This window comes from Lepisma saccharinum, chromosome 14 (assembly GCF_977018435.1).
Source record: "Lepisma saccharinum chromosome 14, izLepSacc3.1, whole genome shotgun sequence".
Lineage (NCBI taxonomy): Eukaryota > Metazoa > Arthropoda > Insecta > Zygentoma > Lepismatidae > Lepisma > Lepisma saccharinum.
The window spans coordinates 77,505,800-77,531,284 of NC_139242.1; the positions used below are offsets into that span (position 1 = coordinate 77,505,800).

General features: G+C 38.2%; 1 protein-coding gene across 1 annotated transcript in view; it reads right to left on the reverse strand.

Moving 5' to 3' along the window:
- Positions 1 to 15,221, reverse strand: part of retm (real-time) — a 133,742-nt gene extending 118,521 nt beyond the window's left edge. The window contains exon 1 of the mRNA XM_083136008.1: positions 15,040 to 15,221. Coding sequence (XP_082992134.1) covers positions 15,040 to 15,102 — 63 coding nt within the window. The 5' untranslated portion in view covers positions 15,103 to 15,221. The remainder of the gene's footprint in view (positions 1 to 15,039) is intronic.
- Between the last annotated feature and the right edge of the window lie 10,264 nt (positions 15,222 to 25,485).

Sequence of the window (25,485 nt, forward strand, 5' to 3'; positions counted from 1 at the left end):
CGTAAATAAATAACATTCTTAAGACGCCAAATGTGCTTCCACGTGAACTGTTCCGGGAACCTTGGCTTCGATCAGGAGAGACGTGGGCATACGTCACCAATTGATCGATTTGGTTTATTTTACTTCGTCTTTCTAACATTTTTGGCTAATCTCTAAGATGAGGATGATATGATGAACATCCATGCCCAGGTCTGAATTCGAAGCCTGGACTCCTTGCGTCCGCGTTGTGCTAACCACTTCGCCACAAAAGGTCTGCAACATTGCCTTGCTTTGCCTTAGCGCGATCGGAGTAGTGTGGCTCACTCTTGTCTTCTCTTGCTGGCTCCCTTGGTCCGAGAAAAAATATGAAAAAAAAGGGGGTCAGGGGGTCTACTAACAGTCACTAAAAGTAATTGCTAAGAGGTCTTGACAGGTACCTCTCTAGGAGCTCCTCTTGCCTTTCAGCAATAGTCACGACTCTCCTATATGAACGCCACTTTCCTATCTTCGATATTCGGGATTCACCTATACGACGGCCACTTTCCTATCATGACATTATGCATCAACGAAGATTAAATATATTTTACTTGTAATTAACGTTGTCTAAAATTAAGAAAGATAATAATTGCACAAGATATCTAAAAATTAATGGAAAAATTTGGATTATTACTTATAAATTATGGAAAGCCGGAAGAGCAAATGTTCAAATAATTACCTGAGCAACGCAGACAGATGAAGGTTGCATAGCAACGAATCACCAAACTTTGGCTATATAAGAGACGAAAATCGCACAATATACGAGACATGCAGGGTTTTTACTCGTTGGAAGAAGATAACGCTGACTGAGGATTCTTGCGGAAACTTGGAAGGGGGAGAGGTTTTCACCTAAACTCAACCAGAACCTTTCGTTTGGTCATCACCAGCGTGTCAGTAATTAAGGCACGGCGACCCAGGGTTTTCACTCGGGTACCTAATTCTCACCGCTTATAAGAAGTTCTGATTTATTCACAGGAACCTATAACATCGATACTTTATTTAAGTTACAAGTTACGAAGGTGTTCCTGAAGAAGCGGTGTTACTGAGCTGGTGACGTCAAGAGACCAAATAAATCCCAGAGTTGGAGATATGAATATAAATTTACAGTGAAAATCAGACATAATTGAATAAATCTGTTCGAGGAGAGAACAAATATATCTCTATTTTATTGGTAAGATAGACTAAACTACATTTTAACATAAAGATAATGACTATTTTTACTTAAGTTTCACTGTCTTTCACCTCACGATCCATATTTGAGGGGCCACTACCACAGACAAATTACGGTTATACGTATACTACTGGGCTTCGAACGTATACCGCTCGTCTTGCCTGTTCGAGCGTTATTCGCGAAGAAGCGCTCGTTTCAGTACGCTATCTAGCATCGAATGCTCTTCCTGCAGCACTCTAGTATAGAACCATCAGTAAATGCGTTATATTCAAAGGATCTGCGTGCATCTATGCCCCGCGACAAGTTAAGTTTGCAGCAACTTTTCGTATATGAAGACCCAAACAGGAGCGCAGAATGTAGTTCCACTGCAATACTGCTGATTTTCTCGCTATCTGTGATATGAGCAGCTCGGCGGTTAAAGCAAGACTCGCACGGGAGATGCTGAGCACCGTTCTCGAGTGGATTAATACATTAAACTTGCTGCAAACTTAACCTGTCGCGGGGCTTACAATTCTCGCCTTCCCCTTTTATTCTATTTTTCTGGTGTCGATACCGAAGTCGACACAAAGGAGCCACCAATAGAAAACAAGAGTAAGGCACTAACTATACCGATTGTGCAAAGAAGGCAATGTTGGTGACGCTAGGACTGGCGTGTTGTGCAAGTCACTTACCCAAATATGGACAGACGTTAAACCTGTTCGCAATCTCACGTGTGCTTACGATGCCGGTCAAGTGGAAGATACATACATCTGTTCCGTGACGTATGCTTGCGTGGAAATTAGGTGCTCTCCTGATCGAAGGCAGGTCACAGCCGAGGGACGCTTCCGAAAGTATGTGGGCGAAGATAAGGGCTGGAGCAGGATAGGGAAACCGCCTATCACGAGCTACCAGAGATAATTTGAATGGCTTGTGAACGACTGACTACACACTGCAGGCCCGGTGGGGATCTCGAGGCAAACATTTTGCATCGTCGTCTCTTAGTGCTGATTGCACCCGAAACACTACAGATGGACATTTGAGTTGAGCGTTTCCTGAAACGGCTATCGGATTTATATACGTATATAATAACCGATTTCGGGTTATTATATTTATTACTTTATTATATTAACTTATTACAAATGATCTTCCCGGTTTCGGACACGTGTAAATTACGTTTAATCAAACTCTGATACAAAAAGATTATATCAATGTAAAGAGTAACTCAAAGTTTCATTTCATATCATTTCAGATACGGTTGGTAACACTGCTGCATGATAACTACGAAAAAAAATGGCTGCCGGCGAAGACAGGAAAGCGTTTTGTGTGTGATATTTTCACCGTACACCAGTCTGTTATTAGTGTGTAGCGACATTTCCGTTCACCGTACACCAGTCTGTTATTAGTGTGTAGCGACATTTCCGTTCAAAGTTTGGTGCAGATCCACCCAGAGGGATTCGATTCGTAAATGGTACTCCGATTTTAAAGAAAGGGGATGCGTCTGTAAGAGAAAGTCAACTGGCCGCCCGTCAGTAAACGAGGAAACAGTGGAACGGGTCCATGAAAGTTTTACAAAAGGGGCTCACATTCAACACTTGTGAGGTCATGAAATAAAACCTTATGAGTTACATTGATATAACCATTTTTTTATCTGAGTTTCATTAAACGTGATTTACATGTGTCTGGAATCGGGAGGTTCATTTGTAATAACCCTGTATTTGAGGAAACTACACGCTCACTCAGATAAGTTACAATGATAATTTTTGCTTTATAAAATACATTTTTAAATTATTAAGTCTGTGCAAAGCTTCTTTGGAACGAGCCAATTAGCAGCAACGTTTCACACGGTAGCAGCAAGGCAAACCGCACAAGCCTGTATTCGATTGGTTAAATCCTCAAGAGACGCCTGTCGCCTGCCGCTTCGGTGTGAATTCTCCCCAATGGTCGCCACTTTTATCTGGGTTACTCCCTGTTTCATTGCTTATCTGCCACAGCAAGTTTTCCCGTACCCTACTCTCATGATGAATTTCTAGGAAAGCTCCCCTGCATATTCGGACATTTTCTATCATTCCATTATGTCGATTGTCTACAACAACAAATAAAAGTAATAAAAGTGAGTTTGTGGTTCATTGTAGCCCAATATTGTTATAGTACTGTAAAGGTAAAGTGCTCCCTTGTGCATAGCACCACGCCATGAAGGCGTATAGGGGGTGTGGGGGTAACGCCCCACACTTTCTTGATCCCGGTCGTGAGCGGGGGTGATGTGATCAGCATCACGCCCCTGACCGCCTTTACCCCCCAGGGTTTCCCCCAGGTACCCATGTTATTCGACGCTGGGTGGGCGCCGGGGCCGCTTCCATCGTTAGAAAAGTTCCCGGATTTGAACCAGCCGGGGATCGAACCCGGGACCTTGAGCATGGTAGTCAGACGACTGAGCCACCGCGGCCACTACCATGTAGTACTGTGTAATCAAAATTAGCACATTGATGGCTACATGGCAATAACAAATTTAGCAGATTCTGCAGGAGTGAAACTAAAATAGCGGGTATTGCAAGCTATTTTACTCTTCCTGTTTTTAAAAGACTTTTTGAATTTTGACGAACGTAAATATATATTTATTTGTAGCTGGTGACCAAATGAGTACAGGGCACAAAAATGACATTTTTGGAATTTTGGTCAGATAAGCGGGATTTGCATATGGGCAACACATTTCAATCTGCGATACTAAATTCTGATGAGTATATAAAAAACATATCGCTCTATGTCAGGTCTTGAAAGGTGCCAGTACTTATAATTCTTCATTTCAAACTATACGTACAAAAATGAGGGGAAAAGAAGTGCCTGACAGTATAACAATAAGCGTCTCCAAATTATGCCCTATCGGTAAATATTGTGGGCTGTAATATCTACAAATCCTACTGTACTGGCGGTGACGTCACATACGTATATGACGCCAGTCATTATCATCGAGAGAAACTTAAGAAATACTACAATGACGAGGCACTGTGAAGGCCACTGAGTACAGGAAAACTTTAGTTCTCATTTTAGCTCCGGTTCTCAAACGCCTCTGTTGGACAAGGTCAAACCAGTTCCTGCCTTATCGCGCGTGAAATGAAACATACCTTTTGAACTGTGAGGTAGTGAACAGCTGGTTGCATCAACTAAGCTTTGCACAGCGGCCTGCCTAGGGAGGAGTTGATTTCAGTTATACCCACGCCTTGTGCGAACTCCCTTCTTTTAAAAAATAAGTAAGAAAAAAAAGGAATATTCTTTATATTTTGTCTCTTATAAATGTGGATAATACATTAATTCTACTAAATCAAAAAAAATTATAATAATAATGGGTTCTACCTGAGATTCGAGCCTGCCGTCTTCAGAAAACTGGGCCAGCTCCTTACAACTTTTCCATTCTCAATCGAATAAGCTAGGTTGAAATTTTGTGTTAAGAGTAGTCAGCAACCTTGCAAACTTGGTTAACCTACTTGATGTTTCTCGCTAGTTTATTTTAAAAGCTGGGATAGATTTGTGGTCTGCAACTCAGAACTAGATTTCTGTGATAACTTATTCTATACAGTCTACTCTAATGTGGCATATCTCATGTACTGTAAATGAGAAGTCACATTGTTACATGTTCCAAACAATTTATCATTGCATCGTTAGTCCCAAATTCGGCAAACAGCCAACGAGCATTTACTTTTTTGGTCTTAAACCGTCCCACTTTAAACCGTAGTTATCTGTGATTATAGCGCACTTAGAACCAAACCTCAAACTAAAAATAACTCAAATTATTTTATGACTACAGTCACTGGAGTATTCAGAGAGGAGGTGATGGCGCTACAGACCCTCCAAAATTTTGAGATAATCACAATTTATAAGTCAAATCACAAATAATTCGGAAAAAGCAAAGGGGTAAATGCCGGCCCAACCTTAAAATGACCCCAACCCATTACAATTTTTGACTCGGGGTTAAAAATTGTAAATACGAAATATTTTATAGTGGATTCTCCCAGAACGCAGCTATGTAATATCCACCTTCACAATTGCAGGAAAAAAAAACTGCGTACGCTAGTTACAACAGTAGTTCTTGCTTCAGTATTATTTTCACTTGACTGTTTTCCAACATGCTGTTTTATCGAAGATTAGACCCTCTCCAAAATAAATTCTTTGCACGGCCTTGTTTATATATTAATATTATAACCACAATCTATCTATCTTCTATATTTTTGTGTGTTTGTTCCGGCATAACTCTCGAACGCCTGGAGCGATTTCAACCAAGTTCGTACACGTACCACTTGCAATCTCTAAATAAATACTTTGGGGGTAAGACCCCCCTAGGGGTGGGGGTGGGGTGATACGTAAAACGACTGCTGTTAGTGTGGAATCAATAGTTTTCGGGGTCGCTACGATGAATAGTAACACTCCGAATGCCGTTCAACTCCAAGAGACCCCTAGAGGTGGGGGTGGGAAGGGAGTGACATGTAAAATGACCGATATTAGTGTGGAATCCATAGTTTTCGGGGCAGCTGAGATGAATAGTGACACTCCCAATGCAGTTCAACTCAAAGTTCATTTTACACTATAGTTAGAATTCATTATTTTCCTGTCTAATAGCCGATTTACCCGGGCAACGCCGGGCAATCTAGTATATAATATAATATAATAACCCTTGGCTCTACAGCCCGTGAGGGCCTTGGCCTATCTTCCGACTGCCAGTCTCCCTCCCACAATCCTACCTAGAGATGTGGTGATCTTCAACCGGTAATGGGGTAACGTGGGGTCAGCACGTAGAACCCCCAGCCGTTATAGGAGATGTCCGTGATCGGGTTACGCTACTCACTCGTAGCTCCCCAATTTCCTCATGATGGTGGGTTGCTACCGGTCCTATAATACACAGGCCGAGAACCCTCCGACTGAACCCAGGCGGACTCGAACCCATGCCGTCCCGCAGTCGGAGCCAAAAGCACAGCGCCTTAGGCCGCACGGCCACGGAGGAGAACATTTATAACCACAAATAGGTGATTTTCTGCAGTCAGGTACTGTAACCCAGTCAACATCCTCATTATTACAGACAACAGCCTGAATTAGGTGGTTTTTTTTTAATACCATCCCAGAATGTTGAGAAATAAACTAAATTAGCCCTTGTAGAAGAAAGGTTGATGCGTTATCTTAAAGTGACCTTTCTTACTGAAAGTGTTAGGTGCTTCTTGTCATTGAGGCACACATATAAATGTCATCCACAGATTAAAGCACCCTGGATATCAATGACCCTCAGGACCTAACCAACAACATTATCTTCCTGCCCCTAAAAAGGAACAAACTACCGCCCACAGAGCGCTAGATAACACATTTAAAAAAGCCGGATGTATTCACAGTTGACCTTCTTTATATAGAGACAAGAGATAGGAAATTTATTTTTTATTAGTGTGTTTGTTATTATTTTGAACAATACAGAATTTTCTATCTGGAAAGGTAAGAATAAATTTAGAGCTACAATGACCATAAATTGGGCCTTTGTGGAAAATTGTAGAGGGTGTTGTCGTGTTGAGCAAATTTGGGGAAGGTGGAAGTGTGGATATGTCATTACTCATTAGGTGCTGAGGTGATAAAACTTTTCTTCGCGAAAATATACATAGCCTACATAAATTATGTTGGACACATGAAAACATGAAACACAAGATAGTCTAATCGGAACTTCATCTACTGTTTAAAGTAGAATCTGAGCCACTAAGCAGGGTGCCCCCACCGGGAATCGAAGGCAAGGACGGCAACAGCGTTATCTTGCAAACTTTAGGAAATCTTGTACAGCTAGTTTCCGAGAAATAACTTTGGATCAATTCTTCTCTCTCGTGCTGAACTGAATAACATTTGGTTAAGTCTAGCAGTTCACCAAAATTTATATTTACAGCTGGTACTTCATGAGATTCTGATAGTGGCATGTACGGATGGGCAGTACTGGCTCATAAGGGTAGTTTGTCGCTATTTCATTGGCACGCGAGTGATTGCTAACACTTGCGCGCGAGACCGAGAATTGTTACTTAGCGAAGCTTTTCTTCCACTTTTGGATAATCGCGACGATGAGGATGAGTGATGAAATTGATGAAGGGACATTCACAAATAAAGTTCATGGAGGAATTCGACCCCAGGATCCTATTATCGTAGCGCCCTGTGATAACCACTCCGACACAGAGATCGACAGAGAATTGTTCTAACGCCTTCGTGAGACTGCGACTTGGCAAATTCTGTTTTGAAAATTCCATGCCCCGATCACAATTTTTTTTCTCCTAAATATCTTTGTATTTTTAACTATATGCATTAATTTTTACATTTGAATTTAAATACTAAAAAATAAATTACGGCATAATCACAAAGAGTAATACGTAGCTCGATTATGTCTAGGCTTGTTGACAAATATACAATTAGGTTTAAATTACTTGTTTACCACTGGATCTTTAAATTAATTTGGTAAATGTCGACTTACAATTTGGTAAATGTCGACTTACATGTTGTATTTCGAAGACCGAAAAATTCTAAATTAATTCCAATTGGAATTTTGATGACTATATTATTAATGTTGGTTGGAAAAAAAACTGTTTCCAGGAGAATCTCTCGAGGCCAGCAGCCACGTATCTAGAAATATGTTTCGGGGGGGAGGGGTCCGAACCAAGTGTCTCAAAATAATAATAATGTTTAAACAAAATAATTATTATATTAAATTAATTTAAATGGTATTAATTGAAATATTCAAATTAATTAATACTGTATTTGTATTACATGAATAGGCACAAGGGAGGTATAAGAATGGTGATATAACAGCATGTATTCATTATCTAGATTACGTGTAGTTAAGGTCGGTAAAATTTGTACAAAAAAACTGCCCTGGCAAGGAAATTAATGTGAAATAGACAAAGAATTGAATATTTATTAAATATAAAAGGATTGTTAGGCCCAGTTGACGAGAAGTAAAGTTCCTGGTGATATTTTATGAATGTTAGGTTGTAAGTAGTAATAAATCTTGCATAAATCTACTTTGTCACTGTCATTCATACAATATAATCCTTGCCTTCCAATAAGTTTGGGGGAAATAATTAATTAACCCTCGATTAAAGAACAAATATATATTTACATTATTTAATTTTAGTTATCCCGGCGGAGTTCCTAGTCTCCTACCGGGCGCCTCCTCAGGTGGCGGATAGAGGAAAGCTCACTAGATATAGTGGGTACTGGGCAATTAAAAGACGAGGAGGGCAATCTGATAGGAGATAAGGAAGGTATTTTGAACAGTTGAACAGATGGGTAGAGTACTTTAGTGAACTTTTAATGGAGATAAGAATGAACAAGAGAAGGAGAATGAGGATATGGGAGATAGAGTGGAAAAAATAACCTTGAGGATGGAAGAGGAAGATGATATGATATGGAAATGGAAGAGACTAGTAAAGATTTGATTAAGCCCCCTTCAAGGCAAGAGGTTAAAGAAGCCCCAGGTGACGATAATATAAATGCAGAATTATTGAAGGCAGGAGGGAACATTATAGTGGATAAATTAGAAGAACTATACAGACAAATATGGGAAGAAGAAAGAATGCCACAACAATGGGGAAGAGGAATTATATGTCCAATACATAACAGTAAAGACAAAACAGTATGCGAAAACTTCAGAGGTATCACACTCCTCAATATGGCATATAAAGCATTTGCTAAGATACTAGTCAGGAGACTCACACCACTAGCTGAAAAGATGATTGGAGAATATCAATGTGGTTTTAGGAGAAATAGGTCAACTACAGATCAAATTTATTCAATTAGAATGATAATGGAAAAATGCTATGAATACAATATAGACCTGCATCATCTTTTCATAGACTTCAGACAGGCATATGACAGCGTCAAGAGAAACGGACTCCTAAAAATCATGAAAGAAATGAAAATACCAATGACATTAGTTAAATTAACAGGAATGACATTAACCAATACAACAAGTAAAGTAAAGATTGAAGGAGAACTTTCAAGAGAATTCCAAATAGAGAGAGGAGTAAGACAAGGAGATGTCATGTCAACCCTGTTATCCAATATAGCATTGGAAAAGGCAGACATTTAAGTATAAACCCAGGAGGTACAATCTTTAACAGGATGAGTCAGTGCCTAGCTTATGCAGATGATATTGATCTTATATCACGAAACACAACAGAACTAAATAATGAATTTAAAAAACTAGAAGAGAATGCAGAGAATATAGGATTACAAATCAATGTACAAAAGACTAAATACATGCTTGCATCAAGAAAAGAGTCTACAGCTAATGAAAGAACGAAAAAGGTAGGAGACAAAGAATTTGAAAAATGTGATAAATTAAGGCAAGAATAGTTGCAGGCAATAGATGTTCACTGGGACTCAAGAAAGTCTTCTCCTCCAAAGACATAAGCAGAAAAAAACAAGATTAATATATACAAAACAATTGTACGCCCAGTAGTGACATATGGGTCAGAAACTTGGAAGTTAGTGGAAAAGGACGAAGAGTTACTAAGAAGATGGGAGAGGAAGATTTTGAGAAGAATTTTTGGGCCGGTGAGAGAGGAGGAGTTTTGGAGGATGAGAACAAACGTGGAAATACAAGAACTATATAATAATTCAGATATTGTAACAGAGATCAAGTGTGGACGAATTAGATGGCTGGGACATGTATGACGAATGGAAGATTGTAGAGTGCCAAAGAAGGTGTTAACAGGAGGACCAGGTGGAAGAAGAAGAAAAGGAAGACCTAGAAAAAGATGGCTCGATGATGTAGAGGGAGACCTGAGAAGACTGGGAGTCCGGAGATGGAGGAGGAAGGCGATGGATCGAGACGACTGGAGGCTCGTCGTGAAGGAGGCCAAGGCTCTGCAAGGGCTGTAGCGCCAAGGAGTAAGTAAGTAAGTAATTTTAGTTATATTATTATTTCATTATTTTAATAATTTAATTTTTGTGATCATATTCACCCGAGATGTCAGTCGCTTATGACGGGATTGCAATCAGACGTCAGCACCTGCAGTGTAGTAGTACAGATAAAGATATATATAGGCTTTATCTGTGGTAGTAGGCATAGCTACGGATTTCAAATTATCCTATATCCGTTTTGGATGCAACGGATAATCCGGATATCCGAACAATATAGATATTCGGATAGTACGGATATCCGGATAATCTGGATATCACACTAATATCCAAGTATTCAGTTAATATGTATATTCAGATGGCTATTTACTCTTTTCAAGTCCAGTAAGCTATTCTGGTATGGATGGTGTCTGAAATAAAGACCAAACGAAGCACCGGGACACCAAACTGAAAATATTATATTCTAAATTGTATCTCTTTTACGTGTTTTTGTTGCGGCGGAAAACTGTGCATTTATAATAAACTTAGCAATATCTATTACGAAAAAGGTAAACATTAATAATATATATATGCGGAGAATCCGTGGACAGATTGGTACAAATCCGTACAGTATAGAAATACAATCATGAATAAAAGTATATGCGGAGCCAGTAAAACGGAAAACCGATAAAACTGTCCGGGTAATGAACACATTCGGGTATTTCGGGTATCTGGACATTTCGGATAGTCCGAATATCTGCATATCGGAAATCAGACCACACATAAAAATATCCGATATCGGATATTTGAAATCCTGATAGAAAATTATCCGGTATCTGGATATTTGAAATCCGGATAGAAAATTATCCGATATCGGGATATTTGAAAACCGGATGGAAAATTATTCGATATCAGAATATTTGAAATCCGGATAGAAAATTATCCGATAAAGGGATATTTGAAATCCGGATAGAAAATTATCCGATATCGGGATATTTGAAATCGGGATAGAAAATTATCCGATATCGGGATATTTGAAATCCGGATAGAAAATTATCCGATATCGGGATATTTGAAATCCGGATAGAAAATTATCCGATATCGGGATATTTGAAATCCAGATAGAAAATTATCCGATATCGGGATATTTGAAATCCGGATGAAAAATTATCCGATATCCGGAATTGGGCATCCGTAGCCTATCATTCGCGACCCACTGAAAATATATTTGCGAACTACCGGTAACTCGCGAATGACGGTTTGACAATCCAGTCACTATGCCAGCGGCCAAACTCGTTAAATCAAGGAAGCCGCTATAACGTGACATGGAAAAAAGAATTCGCCCCACGTGAAAATTAACTGATGGAAAGTAGAATTTTTGGCTCACAAATTCTCACTTCACCACCCAGAGTCGTGGAAAGGGAGAACATTACCGGAAGCTTGAATTGAGGCGATTGTAGCGCGGAAACGGTGCTTCAGTAAAACGGCTACACGAAGCTGCATATTAACGAATGGGCAGAAGCAATCAGCGGATGTGCTTAGCTACGAGAAAGGGCTACTCCATTGTTATCGTTTCCCGGAAGAAGTTCACGTGTGGGACTACGAGGACCCACTATGTCGCTGCCTTCCAATGGCTTTCTTGTTAGGAATCCCAATCGAAAGATTAGGCACAGATGTCTCATCGTCAACTGGGCCTTTGACGTCTCGGGAATAATAATAAATATTATATTAGTATTATTATTATTATACGAATAGGTAAAAATACGGTAAGATTTTATTTATTTTATTTTACTTCGCGTTTTGTGCCTCTTTGCTATTTTGCGAAGATGGGGATGAGTGATGAAATTATGAATGGACATTCACAAACAACCATGCCCGAGCGGGATTCGAACCCGGTACCCTTGGCGTCGCAGCGCGATGTGCTAACCACTCAGCCACAGGGTCCGGCTAAATCCGGTAAGAGGAATAGTAACAGCATGTATTCATGATCTATCTTACCTTAGTTACGATCGGCATAATTTGCATGTTCACTGGCTAAGAAATTCATATCAAACTGATGAAGAATTTAATACTTTGATGAAGAATTTAATACTTATTGAATAACAAAAAACATGTTAGATTCTGTTGGCAAAAAAAAGTAAAGTTGCTCATTAATAGTTTATGCATATTATCATAAACAGTAGTGTGCAAGCATAAATCTTTGGCACTGTCCTTCAAAGCCGCATTATCACAATGTAATCCTTTCTTTCCAATAAGTTCAGAGAAAATTAATACCCCTTTTTTATAGCCTACAACAAATGCTAATAAAGTATATTTTCATTATTTAATTTTAGTACTTGGTAAGTCTTTGGGGGGGGGGGGGTCCGGACCCCCTGGAACCCCATAAATACGTCCTTGGCACTAGAGATGTATGATATTGTAAATTTGATATCGCGATATATCGTCACAGACGAAACGATACGATATTTTTTTCTGTATCGTGATATCGGCGATTGGCCTTTAGTTAACCGCAATTCCACTGAGTACACCCTGGTCTGCAATACTGCAAGCCAACGAAGCTCTGGCGCTTAATCTCACACCCAGTATCATCCTCTGTGGGACTTTTGCTATGCTGTCTATATATATGATTGCGATTATCTTCATTTATTTCACCTTATCGCCATTCACCCTGATAGTCACGATTAGCTAAAAGTAGCAGAAATGCGACGTTAAATAAACTACATCGATCAATCAATCAACCAACCATACAGGGTGGGAGATATCCTCTTGGGGCAGATCTCCCTCATTAAAAGAAAACCTGACTGGATTTAAAATAATACTGTGGAGATTAGTTGCTTATCAAGGATAAACTCAAGGTCTAAAATCTCCAAACTTACAATAAAAGCTGGTGTCATATAGGACAAAACAAAACACAATTCCGCAGGAGAATAATCGAAATACAAAGTCGGTTATAGCTTCAAAAATAAATTATCCAGGTCATGTTCTATCACTTTGAAAAAAAAAACAACTTGATTTTACAAATTTCAAAACTGACAATATGTGGGGAAAAAGTTAATGCATGTAAACTTTGTGAATAAACCTTCCCCCTAAGGCCCAAACTTTCAAAGATTTTTCTTGATTGAGGTGAACTAAAAGTTATAACAAAGTATAACATCTGTGCAGGATATGTGTTCACCTAGTGTTATGAATAAAGTCTCTCCACAATGATATAATAATAATATCAATTAAATTCCACTTTTAAACTGTAGGTCCAGCCCAGATTACCCTATCTCTGCATAAAATGGACTGAAAACAACTCAATTAGTTCAATTATGTGTCTGAAATAAGATAAGGAATCTTTAAAGTAAGTTCATGTAAATTAGACATTGTAGTATTTGAGAAATAGGATTATGACTGGGTCGTATGGGGTTTATTGTTGCTTTATAATGTGTCACATTTCATTATATTATTACTATATAATCTAAAAAAAAATTATTAGACTACTGGCGTAGACAGGGGGGAGATGATGGGGATACAGCCCATCCCGAAATTTTGAGAAATTCAAACTGTTCAAACGAAAACTGTAAATAATCTAGGAAAAACCGAAGGGGAAAAACGCAAACTCGTCTTAAAATCACCCCCGATTACCATTTTGTTTTTTGAACAACTTTTAAATCAAAGGTTAAAAATGACAATTACGAAATATTTTATAGTGTAACCTGCCGCTACCTAAAACGCGGTTATGTGATAAGGACTTTTATAATTCCAACCCCCACCCCCCTCAAAAAAAATAAAACCATTAAAATTGCTGTGACTTTAGGCATTAAGTGCATGGTTCAACTATAATGCCAGGATATACTAGGTGGCACTGAGAGTACCATCCAACAAAACTCGTCCCTTACGCCTAATATGAAGGGAATAAACAGTTCTCATTTGTTCCTATATCAAGACCCAACAATGTCAATTTAATTTAAATATTGGTTCTACATAAACAGCTAATTTTGTGCTGAATGCAATAACAATTCCTGCAAAATAATTTCAAATATCAGTATAGACGAAACCAACATTGGAAGTATGAACACACTCCGTGTGATGAAATTACTTGTTATGTTTGATAATAATTAATGCCACAAGTATTGGAACTAACGGTTACTTTAGGGTTATGGTAACTTTAAGACGGCTGCTTTTAAAAATGAGTAACTGTTATTCAGTTAGTTTTGTCAAGTAACAAATATCGACATTAACCGTTCTTTTTTTTTAGTTATTTTTCATTTTTCACGTGGATGAAAATTTACAATTCTTTTGAATTTTCTTGTCTCGATATTCTCATATTTAAACATGTGAGTTTATTTATAATTTAATAATTTTTAGATTGTCATCAGTAAATAAAAGAACGGCCTGCCTGCTTGCAGTTCGTGCATAAAATATGTTATGCGAAGTAACTCTACTACGAAGTAACTGTCAGTTACTTTAGAAGTAACGGTAACTGTAAGTCACTTACTTTTAATAATTCACCTTCCCATAACTGACGGTTACATTTATCTCCTCCAAAAAAAAAAAAAAAAAACATTACATGAACTTCTCTATTTACACCTGAATTCAGCAATGGTTGAGAGCAACGTAAAGTATTTTTTTTTTTTTTAATGTGTAATTCTTACACTGACCTCATCGTATGCCGTTTGGCGGAAAACTGCTTCCTCCGCAAGTTGTTATTCACAAACCTTCAGAAATGCATAATTACAACCTTGCCCAAAGCGAAAAGTACAGACCAGATTTTTGACCGATGAAGAAACTTCCACACGTAACGAAGTGAGTGGCCTTTGAGAGCAACAATAACCTCCAACAACACAGTCGTGTCGTGTGCAAGAAATGCATAAGTGCTTTGCCTGTGTGAATCTGTAACTCAAAAGAACAAAGAACAAAAGTTGCTCAACTTGACGGAACGTTCTTCCTGACAGTCGAGTTAAATTACCTCTTCACCAACAGCTGTCAGATCTGCAGAAAGTTGGTAAAGCACACACACTCAAGTACATACATAACGGATTACTTACCGCCATTACAAGCTCGAACGGGTACTTATACACCCTTACGGGCGACTGGTACTTCTGAACCATCTTCAGTGAACCTCTGCACTACATAAACAGAAATTAAAAACACGTAAACAAAAAAAAGTTACACGACACAACACATCGTAACTCTCCTTACAGCGGCCACTGGCAGTCTGCAACTCCCCACGAAGCAGCATGGCGCCGACCAGAATTCATTGATGACGAGATTTTGTGTGCGCAGTAGGCACTGCGCAGGAACAAAGAAAAGGCTTCAGTTCTTGCCTTTCCGTTTGTGACAATCGATATTGAGGAACGCAAGCAATGGAATGACAATTAATCTTAACCGGGTGGCAGTTAGGAAACGCGAGGCCCAAATATTTCAATTTGAATTTATTACTCTATCATAGGGCTACTGTATTTCAAAATGTAAAACGGACAATTTCCGCATTCCAATAAAATACTACCGTTATTTTTTGTATTTGCGTGTTTTTAATTTTACGTCGTTTTTATGCTAATCGCGACTCCAAAGATGAATGATGATTAGAGGAAATTGATGAAGGGACTCTCAAAGGAAAACACGCATGTCCTTTCAGGTCGTGTCGTGACTCGAACCCGGCACCTCGTCGTCGCCTTGCAATCAAGGGGTCCTGGGTTCGATATCCGGTGGAAGCACATTGTGGTTCGGATCCCACTTTAAACTGTACATCCAGTCGCGATTAGCTTTGGTTTTGGTTTGAGTTGGTGTTTTAAGTCCACTTTATGCACAGTAAGGCTAATCGGGACTGGACCTACAGTTTAAAGTGGAATCCGAACCACTATGTGCCTCCACCGGGTATCGAACCCGGGACCCCTTGATTACAAGGCGACGACGCTACCACTGCGCCATCAGGGAGGCCTCGCGATTAGCCTATCTGTGCATAAAGTGGACTTAAAACAATAAATCAATCGGATCCGGGACCTTCAGTGACGAGATCGTCAGCCAACAATGAGGATGAGCTATCAATAACCATTGTCAAATACTTTCTGAAGCTCTCCTGGCCACGAATTATGATGATATTTCTCTGGATATCGACCAAGTAGTTATGTTCTGAAAATGTTTCCAAGCGTTCGAGAGCTGACGCCGAGCTCACAATCCTTTACTGAGAAAATATAATCAGGACTCGAAATGGAAATTTTCACGAAACGGAACGTTTTACTTTCGTTAGCATGCTGTTGTCTGTTTTTTTTTTTTTCTCCGATTACAACATTGACGACTCTGACGAGACTGAACGGGAAGGTTCCAGATATTCACGAACCGGACCGCCATTCCTTGGTTCCTATCCGCTCCGGTCCGTTTCGAGCCCTGACAGTTATCGATTATATCCCAGGCCCATATCCAGGATTTTTTTGAGGGAGGGACCGTATGAGAAAATGTGTTTATATATATATATATATATATATATATATATATATATATATATACACACACACGCAACACATACACATAATTATATAAAGAGAGAGAGATTACAAAATAGTTTAAATGTTTTTAAGTGTTAGATTTTATTTAATTATTTCTATATTTATCAATAAAATGTCATACTTCTATTAGTCTTGCATTCGTGTGTTATTGTTATTTTGTATATGCTCCTAAAGCCCGTACGTAGGATTTCTTTAAGGGGGAGGGGGTAGACCCGAATATGTGGAACAAAGAGGATCAGAAATGATGTGAGAAATATTATTCTAGGTTGCTTTTGCAAGTTTGTCTAATCGCGACGATGAATCTGAGCGATGATATGATGAAATTGATGAAGGAACACAATCACAGAGAACACCTATGCCCAGGCTGAAATTCGAACCAGGAACTCTCTGCGTCCTAGCGCGCTAACCACTCCTCCACGGTGGTAGCATTGCATCAGTGATTATAAAACTAAAACTACCCAATATTGGAGACTACAGACTTCTACACAACAAACATATTCATTTATGCAAATAAAAATTTTGAAATTTTTACAAATTTGCAGAATCGTTATTTTCATAGGTTTTTATATGTTCATATTCAAATATTGCATGGTTCGAGGGGCGGCATGGACCCCTGGCTCCTCCCCTGGGTACGGGCCTGCTAAATCCATACATATCTTGAGAGAAATAGGTAAGTGTCAGGGCATGCAAAGTATGCATGGGTCCAGGGGAACAAATAAATTAAAATAATAGTAAATACTGATCGCCTGAACTTGACGCTTAAAACGTTCTAAACACATTTCAAACTGGCAATGAACTAACAATTAACAACATAGTACATTGTGTCTAAATTCAAACAATCGCCGTCCTTTGACATCTAAATTAATTGGTCGTCCCCTCCAGGTCTAAAAATTAATCGATCACCCCATTGTTTAAAATTAACAATAAATCGTCAATTGCCAAAAGAATGAACACCAATAGCACTCACCCCCTGGCGTCTAAAATTAAGCGATTGCCTATAGAAATTACATCTAAAACTAATATAAACAGCCCAGTAGACGCCAGCTGAGAATAGGACCACCGCCCCAACGAGATAATGTCGTTATTCCACCAGAATAGAGGCACTCGGCTTAGGACGTGGAGTGCAATTTTACTAGGGATTGAATTGGGAATTGTTAGGTGGGGGATGTTTGCTTGAGACAATGGACTAGCTGAAGGGGATGTTCCACCTCTCAACAGTCCGCACATCCAAAACACAAAGTGGTCTAGGGTTTCAAGGTGTAAAACTATATAACAAGTTAAAAGAGAAATTCAAGACTCAAAATCCAACTAAATTTATAATGAAAGTAAAGAGCTTGCTAATGGAACATTCATTTCTTTTATAGTACAGAATATTACTTGCATCACATTTCCATTAATGGACATTACCTTCAAAACTTTTTTCTCCCCTTTTTTAGTATTACATTACTTTGTAATTTTGCCTAAGAACTATTGTTTTTATTGTTTTACTATTTTAATAGATATAAGTATGTGTTAATTACTTTGTATTCAAAATTCGACATTATTGTAAATTGACCCGTCCCATAGCATAGTGCAATTTGTACTTGTATGATCAAGTGGATGGAAATCAATCAATCGTGTGTTTTAATATTGAGACAATAGGACAGATAAGAGGATTCTTTGAGTAATTCTTCTTAGCTGGGACATATCATGTCCCCGCATCCCCCTCCACTTCGAGCACTGATTTTACTTCAGACTGGGAAGGGTTGTTAGAAAAATATAAAAAAACTTGGGAAATATCAGTGATTACTGACATTACACTCTATTCGTTGATATAAATAAAGCACCATGGTGAGATAATATAAGTTTGTATACAAATATACTCCAAACAAAGGAACAAGTTTAAACAAACACACCAAAATTTTGGAAATAAATATTGATTAAATCATCTCACTAAACAAATTTCAAGTTATTAGGTGAAATGATAGCGAATGTGAAATATTTTTAAAGAAGTGCGAAACTTTCCAAGTCGACATTTTCTGATTGCCGAATGTACTGTTTCAACTAGTTTTGATTTTGCACTATCTGAATAATACTTTCACTGATTCAAACGAATCTACTCTTTTCTCATGGTGTTTTTCATAGCCATTTTTAGATGCTAATATCATTCTTGAAACATGCACAAGCATAACGAAATGATCTGATTGATCGAAATCTAGAAGACCATCGGCTTGGACAAAACTTTTACTCTACCTGAAACTAACAGTTCCATGGTTTTTCGTTTTTCACTTTGACTAAAAAGCTGGTAAAAAATTTCTATGGTTTCTCTAGAGTTGGTAAGGAAACGTGTGTGTTTTCTTGTTATATTAAAATCAGCGGTGGAAGATAAAGAGAAAAAATGATAGACAAGAAAAATTGCTCTTTATTCAAGACAAGATGGAATTGGTAAAAATTCCCAAGCAAGTCATTGCGTAAAATTATGTGAGAAATAGGGAAAATAATTTGCTCTTTTTCGGGCCCACTTTAGATTCAGGCCCGTCCCTGATGACGTGTCGATACTGTTTCTGAATCCATATTCACTCTTTCCCTCTATTTCTCTCCCTCTCTGTTTCATTTTATTTCTCTCTCTCTCTCTCTCTCTCTCTCTCCCCATTTCCATATGATTTTTCTTTCTGCGTTTCCCTCTTTTTCTCAATCTTTCTTCCTTGTTTATTCTTTCCTTTTTCTACCTTGTATCTCTATCCCTAACTCTCCATTCTCTTTCTTTCGGTCTCTCTCTCTCTCTCTCTCTCCACATTTATTTTGTCCTTGTTTCATCCTCTTGTTCTCTTTCTCTCTTTCTACCTCACTTCTCTTTCTATCGCTCTATTTCTATTTGCATTCTCCTTCTTTCTGTTCCTCGTTCCATGGCCGCCGCCAGGAATTTTGCTAGGAGGGCGCAAACTCGGGTACGTTTCATTTATGAAACACTAAATGCAAGGCGAAATGTATGAATACATTACAAGAATATGAGCACTAACCACTTCCTTCACTTGTAGAAGGCGACACAACACAGCAATCTCTAGTCAAAACTCTAGAATGAAAGATTGGATCTCTTTGCACTTTTAGTTGATGACGGTGAACGCTTTATACACAATCCTGAAGGTCGATCATGGACGTGGTTGATCTTAAACATGTCTTCGTTCGCCTCATTGTGCTAAAAGATCTCTCAATAGAGCACGTTATAGCCGGTAAAGTCACTGCAATCTTTGCGTAAGGAGCTAAAAATGGACACGTTTCGAACGTTCACTGCATGAGGGAATCTTTGTTGGTATTGGTATATATATAAAGCCCCTCAGTCTCCAGGTTATAGAGTATATAAGGAATGCACAGTTGTCAATTTTGTTACCAACTTGCTGCACTCGTCGAATGACAATAGTCTGAGGTATTTTGGGATAAAAATGAACAGTTCCCGACAATGATGGTTCTTGGCTGAAAATTGTAAATCCAAGGCAGCACATAAGTGAATCAAGGTATGTCACACACATAAGTACACGAAGGTATTCTTCTGACCTTTCTGATGGGTAATTTTCACGATACTGTTGCCGTGAAGTGCAGCGAGGTCGTGTTAGTACACCAATGTGCTCAACAAATTTGTTGAATTCGAACGTACATCTCTGCAAATTTTCTGTCAGCATTTTCCATTAAATTAGGCACACACAGGAGATGTACTACGTAGATTTTCAGCGAAAAATGCAGGCTCGACCAGGACTCGACCTCCTTGACATTAGGTAAAACTATTTTCAGGCCCGTAGCCAGAATTTTATTTCCGGGGGAGGGCTCATCCGTTATCAGCACGGGCGTCGCCAGAAATATTTGTAGAGGGGGTCAGGCCATAGTTAAAACTTGATTAACTATTATAAGTTATTAAAAGTATACCAATTTCAATCCAAATTTATTGTTATTGTTATTATTATTATTATTATTATACATAAATGGAGAGACTTTGCTACTCGATCCACCGTATCAGTCAATATCTAACACAAATGTTGTCCATTATTTTTCTTATATTTTGTAGGCCTACAGTTAGTGTACTCAAAATCATATTTATTGTATTTTGTTATTAACTTTTACATAATCGTTCAAAAAAAGACTAACAGTTAGTGGTAAATTGTACTCATAAAGTTAATCTTCTGTGACCTCTCACAAAGAAAACTAAGTTTTGGAAGCTGTGGATCCATGTATTCTTTGGATTAAATGGTAGAATATGAATATATAACATGGTTCCTCTATTATACACTAAACTTTTTCAGACGTAATGCAGTTTTTACTGTGGTTATAACTTTACATCTGTTATTAACAATAAAAATAATATTTAAATTAGATATTTGTAGGATTTCGGGGGGCTTCAGACCCCCTTAGTGTTGCCCACGAGACGAGACTTTGGCCTGTCTCGTCTCGTGGAAGTCTCGTGGAAATGCTGTCTCGTCTCGAAAATATTATATTGTCTCGGGGCGCTTGGTCAATCTCGTTTAAAAGCCTGTCCCGTCTCGTCCCGTGGACAACACTACCCTTAGCCCTCCCCCTGGCTACGTGCATGACTATTTTGTATAATTTGCTTGCAGTGAGGAGTGGAAATGTAGACAGCAGATATTAGTTTGATCACAGCGTGGTGAAGGATAAATTCACAGAACATTAACAGCTGCTATTACATTCGTTCATCTTGTTTATGAAGTCTAAGTATATTCTCTAGACTTTAGAAAGTTATTTCATAGGGGGAGCTTCGCTGTACGTACCTTCGTTGCCCCTATTGAGGACTCCCGTTTGTACAGAAATCTGGACTTCGACTTCATCATCCATATTCCTATCACAACTGCTTCAAAGTTCAAAAGCTCCCAAATGATCGACACTATGAATATTGTGCATTTTTTTCTTGTATGATATAAATATCTGTATCATCAAAAGTACATAGTATGGAGTGTGTAGTAAGGGATGATGTCAGTAGCAGTCAATTAACACTTCATGAGATGTTTTAGAAGATATATATAGAAAAAATACTAGTATTTGTGTGATATTTCTAAATTTTATATTTTATATTAACTTGATGATCCCCCACCAACGGCGGCGCCAGGATTAATCACCTGGGGGTGCTGAGGGGGTGCGGAAGGAAATTTAGGGGGTGCGACGTTGAAAATAAAGAAAACATAAAATATGCATGCATGTTTTTGTCCCTAAATCAAATACTAATTAACATTTAGTAGGCATCTATGATAATATGCTAACGAAAGTGAAGAATACTAGCAACTTGGTTCATTTTAGCACAACAACTACGTTTGGAAATTTGAAAAGAACAGCTTGTTCAAGGGAGGCTAATGGCATATATGGAGGACAGGAGGATTTTTTCCATAGAGAGGCAAGCAAGGCAAGGCATTTTTCCACGGAGAGGAATATTTCCCCCCTAATAGCGTTGCTCACTCTCTCTAAAAAAGAAATCTTCAGTTTGAAGTTACCATGTTCCTGTAACGCTTTTATAATAATTAACATAAATGACCGTGACTGAAATGTACACTTTAGATTGACAGCCATTGTTTTAAGTCCACTTGATAGACTAATCGGGACTGGACCTACAGTTTAAAATGGGATCCGAACCGCTATGTGCCTCCACCGGGTATCGAATCCGATATCCCTTGATTACAAGGCACAAGCAGTTAAGGTACGCAATTCAGTTATTAATCAAATGTCACACACGTTGTATATTTTCAAAAACTGCTGAGTGTTCAGTTTGCGTGCGTTGTGTAAAGAAAACAAATCGGTACAGTGGGATCCATGAGTATTACCGTGCAAATTGTCCATCACCATGTTCGTGCACTTTATTTGACCCACTAAGAGCTTCAAGAATTAAAAGAAAACTCAAAACAAGCTGTTGACAACTTTGCACCAGCATACATAGAAATTCATCGCTTAAAAACACACAGGATGTACGAGAAAAATTAATGAAAATAGTCATGGACAATTTGCACGGTAATACTAATGGATCCCACTGTACTATGCAATCTAAAGTTCTGCAATTTGAAAAATAATATAACACAATATATACAAAATCATGTAGTCACTTTTATGTAATTCACTTTTTTTCTGTTTCCCTTTTCTGAAAATGTTTCGTTGCTTTATTACCCCTCTTCTCGTTTTACATAATGCATAATTTTTTGTTCCAATGCAACTTGAAGAAAAGAGGAAGAACAAAGTAGGCGGACAACAAAACTGTGTATGAACAGTGCAAAGGAAAACATACAACTCACACTGAGCCTTACATTATTCGAAAAAAACACAAACAGACACAAACAACAAATCTGAATAAATAAAGACAAGGGCCGCTGATCTTACAGTACAGAAAGGTAAATGCGGAGTCTCTTAGAGAGTAGGCTCAATGTTTGTCTGTTGCAAATAATAACAGCAGTCTCACGTCAGTACCTAATATTTGGCCCTCAATATGACAACGGCATGACATAATATGACACTGTAAGAGGTAATATTTTCGGTACAATATAGGTTTTGGATAGAGGGTGCTGAAGGGGGTGCGGAAGAAAATTAAGGGGTGCGCAAGCACCCCTCGCCCCCCCCCTGGCGCCGCCCCTGACCCCCCCACACATAATTTATCTTCATTTAATACAGATATAAACTTTTGAAACATGGAGTTGGTTTACAAGTCGATATCCTGTGAGTCCCCTCCTCTGAAGATCAATTCTAGCTACTGGCCTGAATGAAGATCATTTTTACATTAACTTTGGATTGTGTTTTCATTAAATGTACAGATGAAAGTATTTAACTTCCACAAAAAATGTATTTAATGGCAGAATATTAATGATGATGATGATGCTATAACTGTAATTTTCATAAAAGAGGCATTTTCAAAATAAAATAATATCAAACGCGTAGCATGTTATTGCATTTTGTTTTCCTGTTAGTATTGTTTTTGTGAATTTTACGTTTGTATACTTTTAATAACTTTAATAATACTGCAAATTAAACTAAAATTAATAATTGGGAAAATACCTTAAAAAAACGGAAAAAAATTAACAGAAAAAGGGACAATTCTCTCCTTTTTCGTTCTCTACCTGTTTTAAATTGTTACACAAGAGACCCACAAATTGTTGCGTTCCGTTTTTCGTTTAACGTTTTTAACCCTTATAGTCTGCCACCAATTGTTGTAGAAAAGAGAAATGAGAACATTGTTCAGACTTTCGCAAGGGACTTATTCGATATTTCGAAATCTTAAGTCATGTAAATTCAAACTTCTACATTGGTTTTGATGACAAAAGGCAGTTCACAAAAAATTCACTGCAGTTGTGTACAAATTACATAAAAATAAAAATATAAACGGAACGAAAGTAGATATTAAACGCATTGTAACAGAAGATATACGCTAATGAGTAATACGGTTAACGACATGGTATACGACAGGGTCGGCCCTAGGTGGATGCGAGTCTGAAAAATCATAGATTTTCCCTTAGACGTTACCGGTACGCCATCGGGAAGGCCCCTCATTGAATTTTTGTAGTGAATTTACTTGTTTCAAATAATAATATTTCACTTCATGATTTTACTCTAACTATTTTTTGATTGAAATATTTTAACACGATTGTCTATATATTTCTTACGTTAGAATATGATTTCAGTAATTTTGAATGTTTTTACGACAAACTATTGGAAGCACCATAGCGTCCTATAAACTCGTAATAACGATACACTTCATTTGGACCGGGGCTCCATGAAGCGCGGGGCCTCGTCTAGTGCCCAATTTGCCCCGATTAGGTTCCAAAACGGGGAGGGGGGGGTGGCAAGGTGCCAAAACTGGGGTGCAAGTACAGTTTACTTCCCCGTGGTAGATAAGATTTAGCACAGTGCAGAAGCAAAAGTGGCAAACAGTGGAGGGGCATCTGCCCTCCCTCGTCCCCACTAATCGCCTCCACTGCCGCCGCCATATACCCTCGACTACAGCCCTGTGTATCCTCCATTATTTCAATTTTTCTTCTCTTTCTCTCTCTCCCACTTTTCTTTCTTCCTTGTTTCCTCGTGTTGCCCTTCTTTCTTTTCTTTACTTCTCTACCTCTCAATTATCTTTCTTTCTGCTTCTCTCTATTTTTCTTTATTTTCTTATCTTCCTCTTTTTTCTTTCTATCTCTCTTTCTTTCTCATTTTCATTCTATCGCCCTTTTTCTATTTCCTTCCTCTTTCTCCCTACATTTCGTTCCTTGTTCCCGCATTATCTCTTTCTTTCTCTATGAAAAATGTGAAGAGCACACTGGTTGTCAATATTATCCATTACTAGGGAACGGATTTTAAGGTGCAGCATTCTTCCAAAAATATAGCTGTTTTCATACCGATCATTTGAGATATGTATTTTAGGACATGAAATGAAGTAAAATGAACACTCTTTGTTGTACATTTTCGTGAGACTAGCACATTTTCTCTTCCATTTCCATACTAACAAGCTAATATAGTATATCTGATTGTCTACAGATAACTCATATTATTTTGATTACAGTAATTGGAAAGTCAATTCATTAGTGACAATTGTAAGTTGTGCTGTGTGGTTGCATATACATTCAGGATAAATTTACGCATTTAGAGGACTCGTAACGTTGGAACAAGATGTCGAACAGAAAAACTTTATTAAGAAAGGTTGTTTGCCACTATGCTGTGAATGTTTGTGCGATGACACACTGTATACGTTATTTACACTGTGTAGGCTTATTTCGAAACTTGAGACAAAATCGAGAATTGACCTTTTGAGACCGACACGAGAACGAGAAATATGTTTATGAATTGAGAAATGACAGTTGTTTAAAAGTAGAGTCGACGTCAACACACTGCCAAATATCATCCTTAGTAAAGATAATCTGTTTATGTTTACACCTTGCATCGTAGTATTTTTATACATGCTAGTTCCGCTTTTGGTAAAACAGTATGTGTCTCGTATTTTGTACTTCAGTACATTAATGGTTTGATTTTTTTTTTTTAAAAGAGATA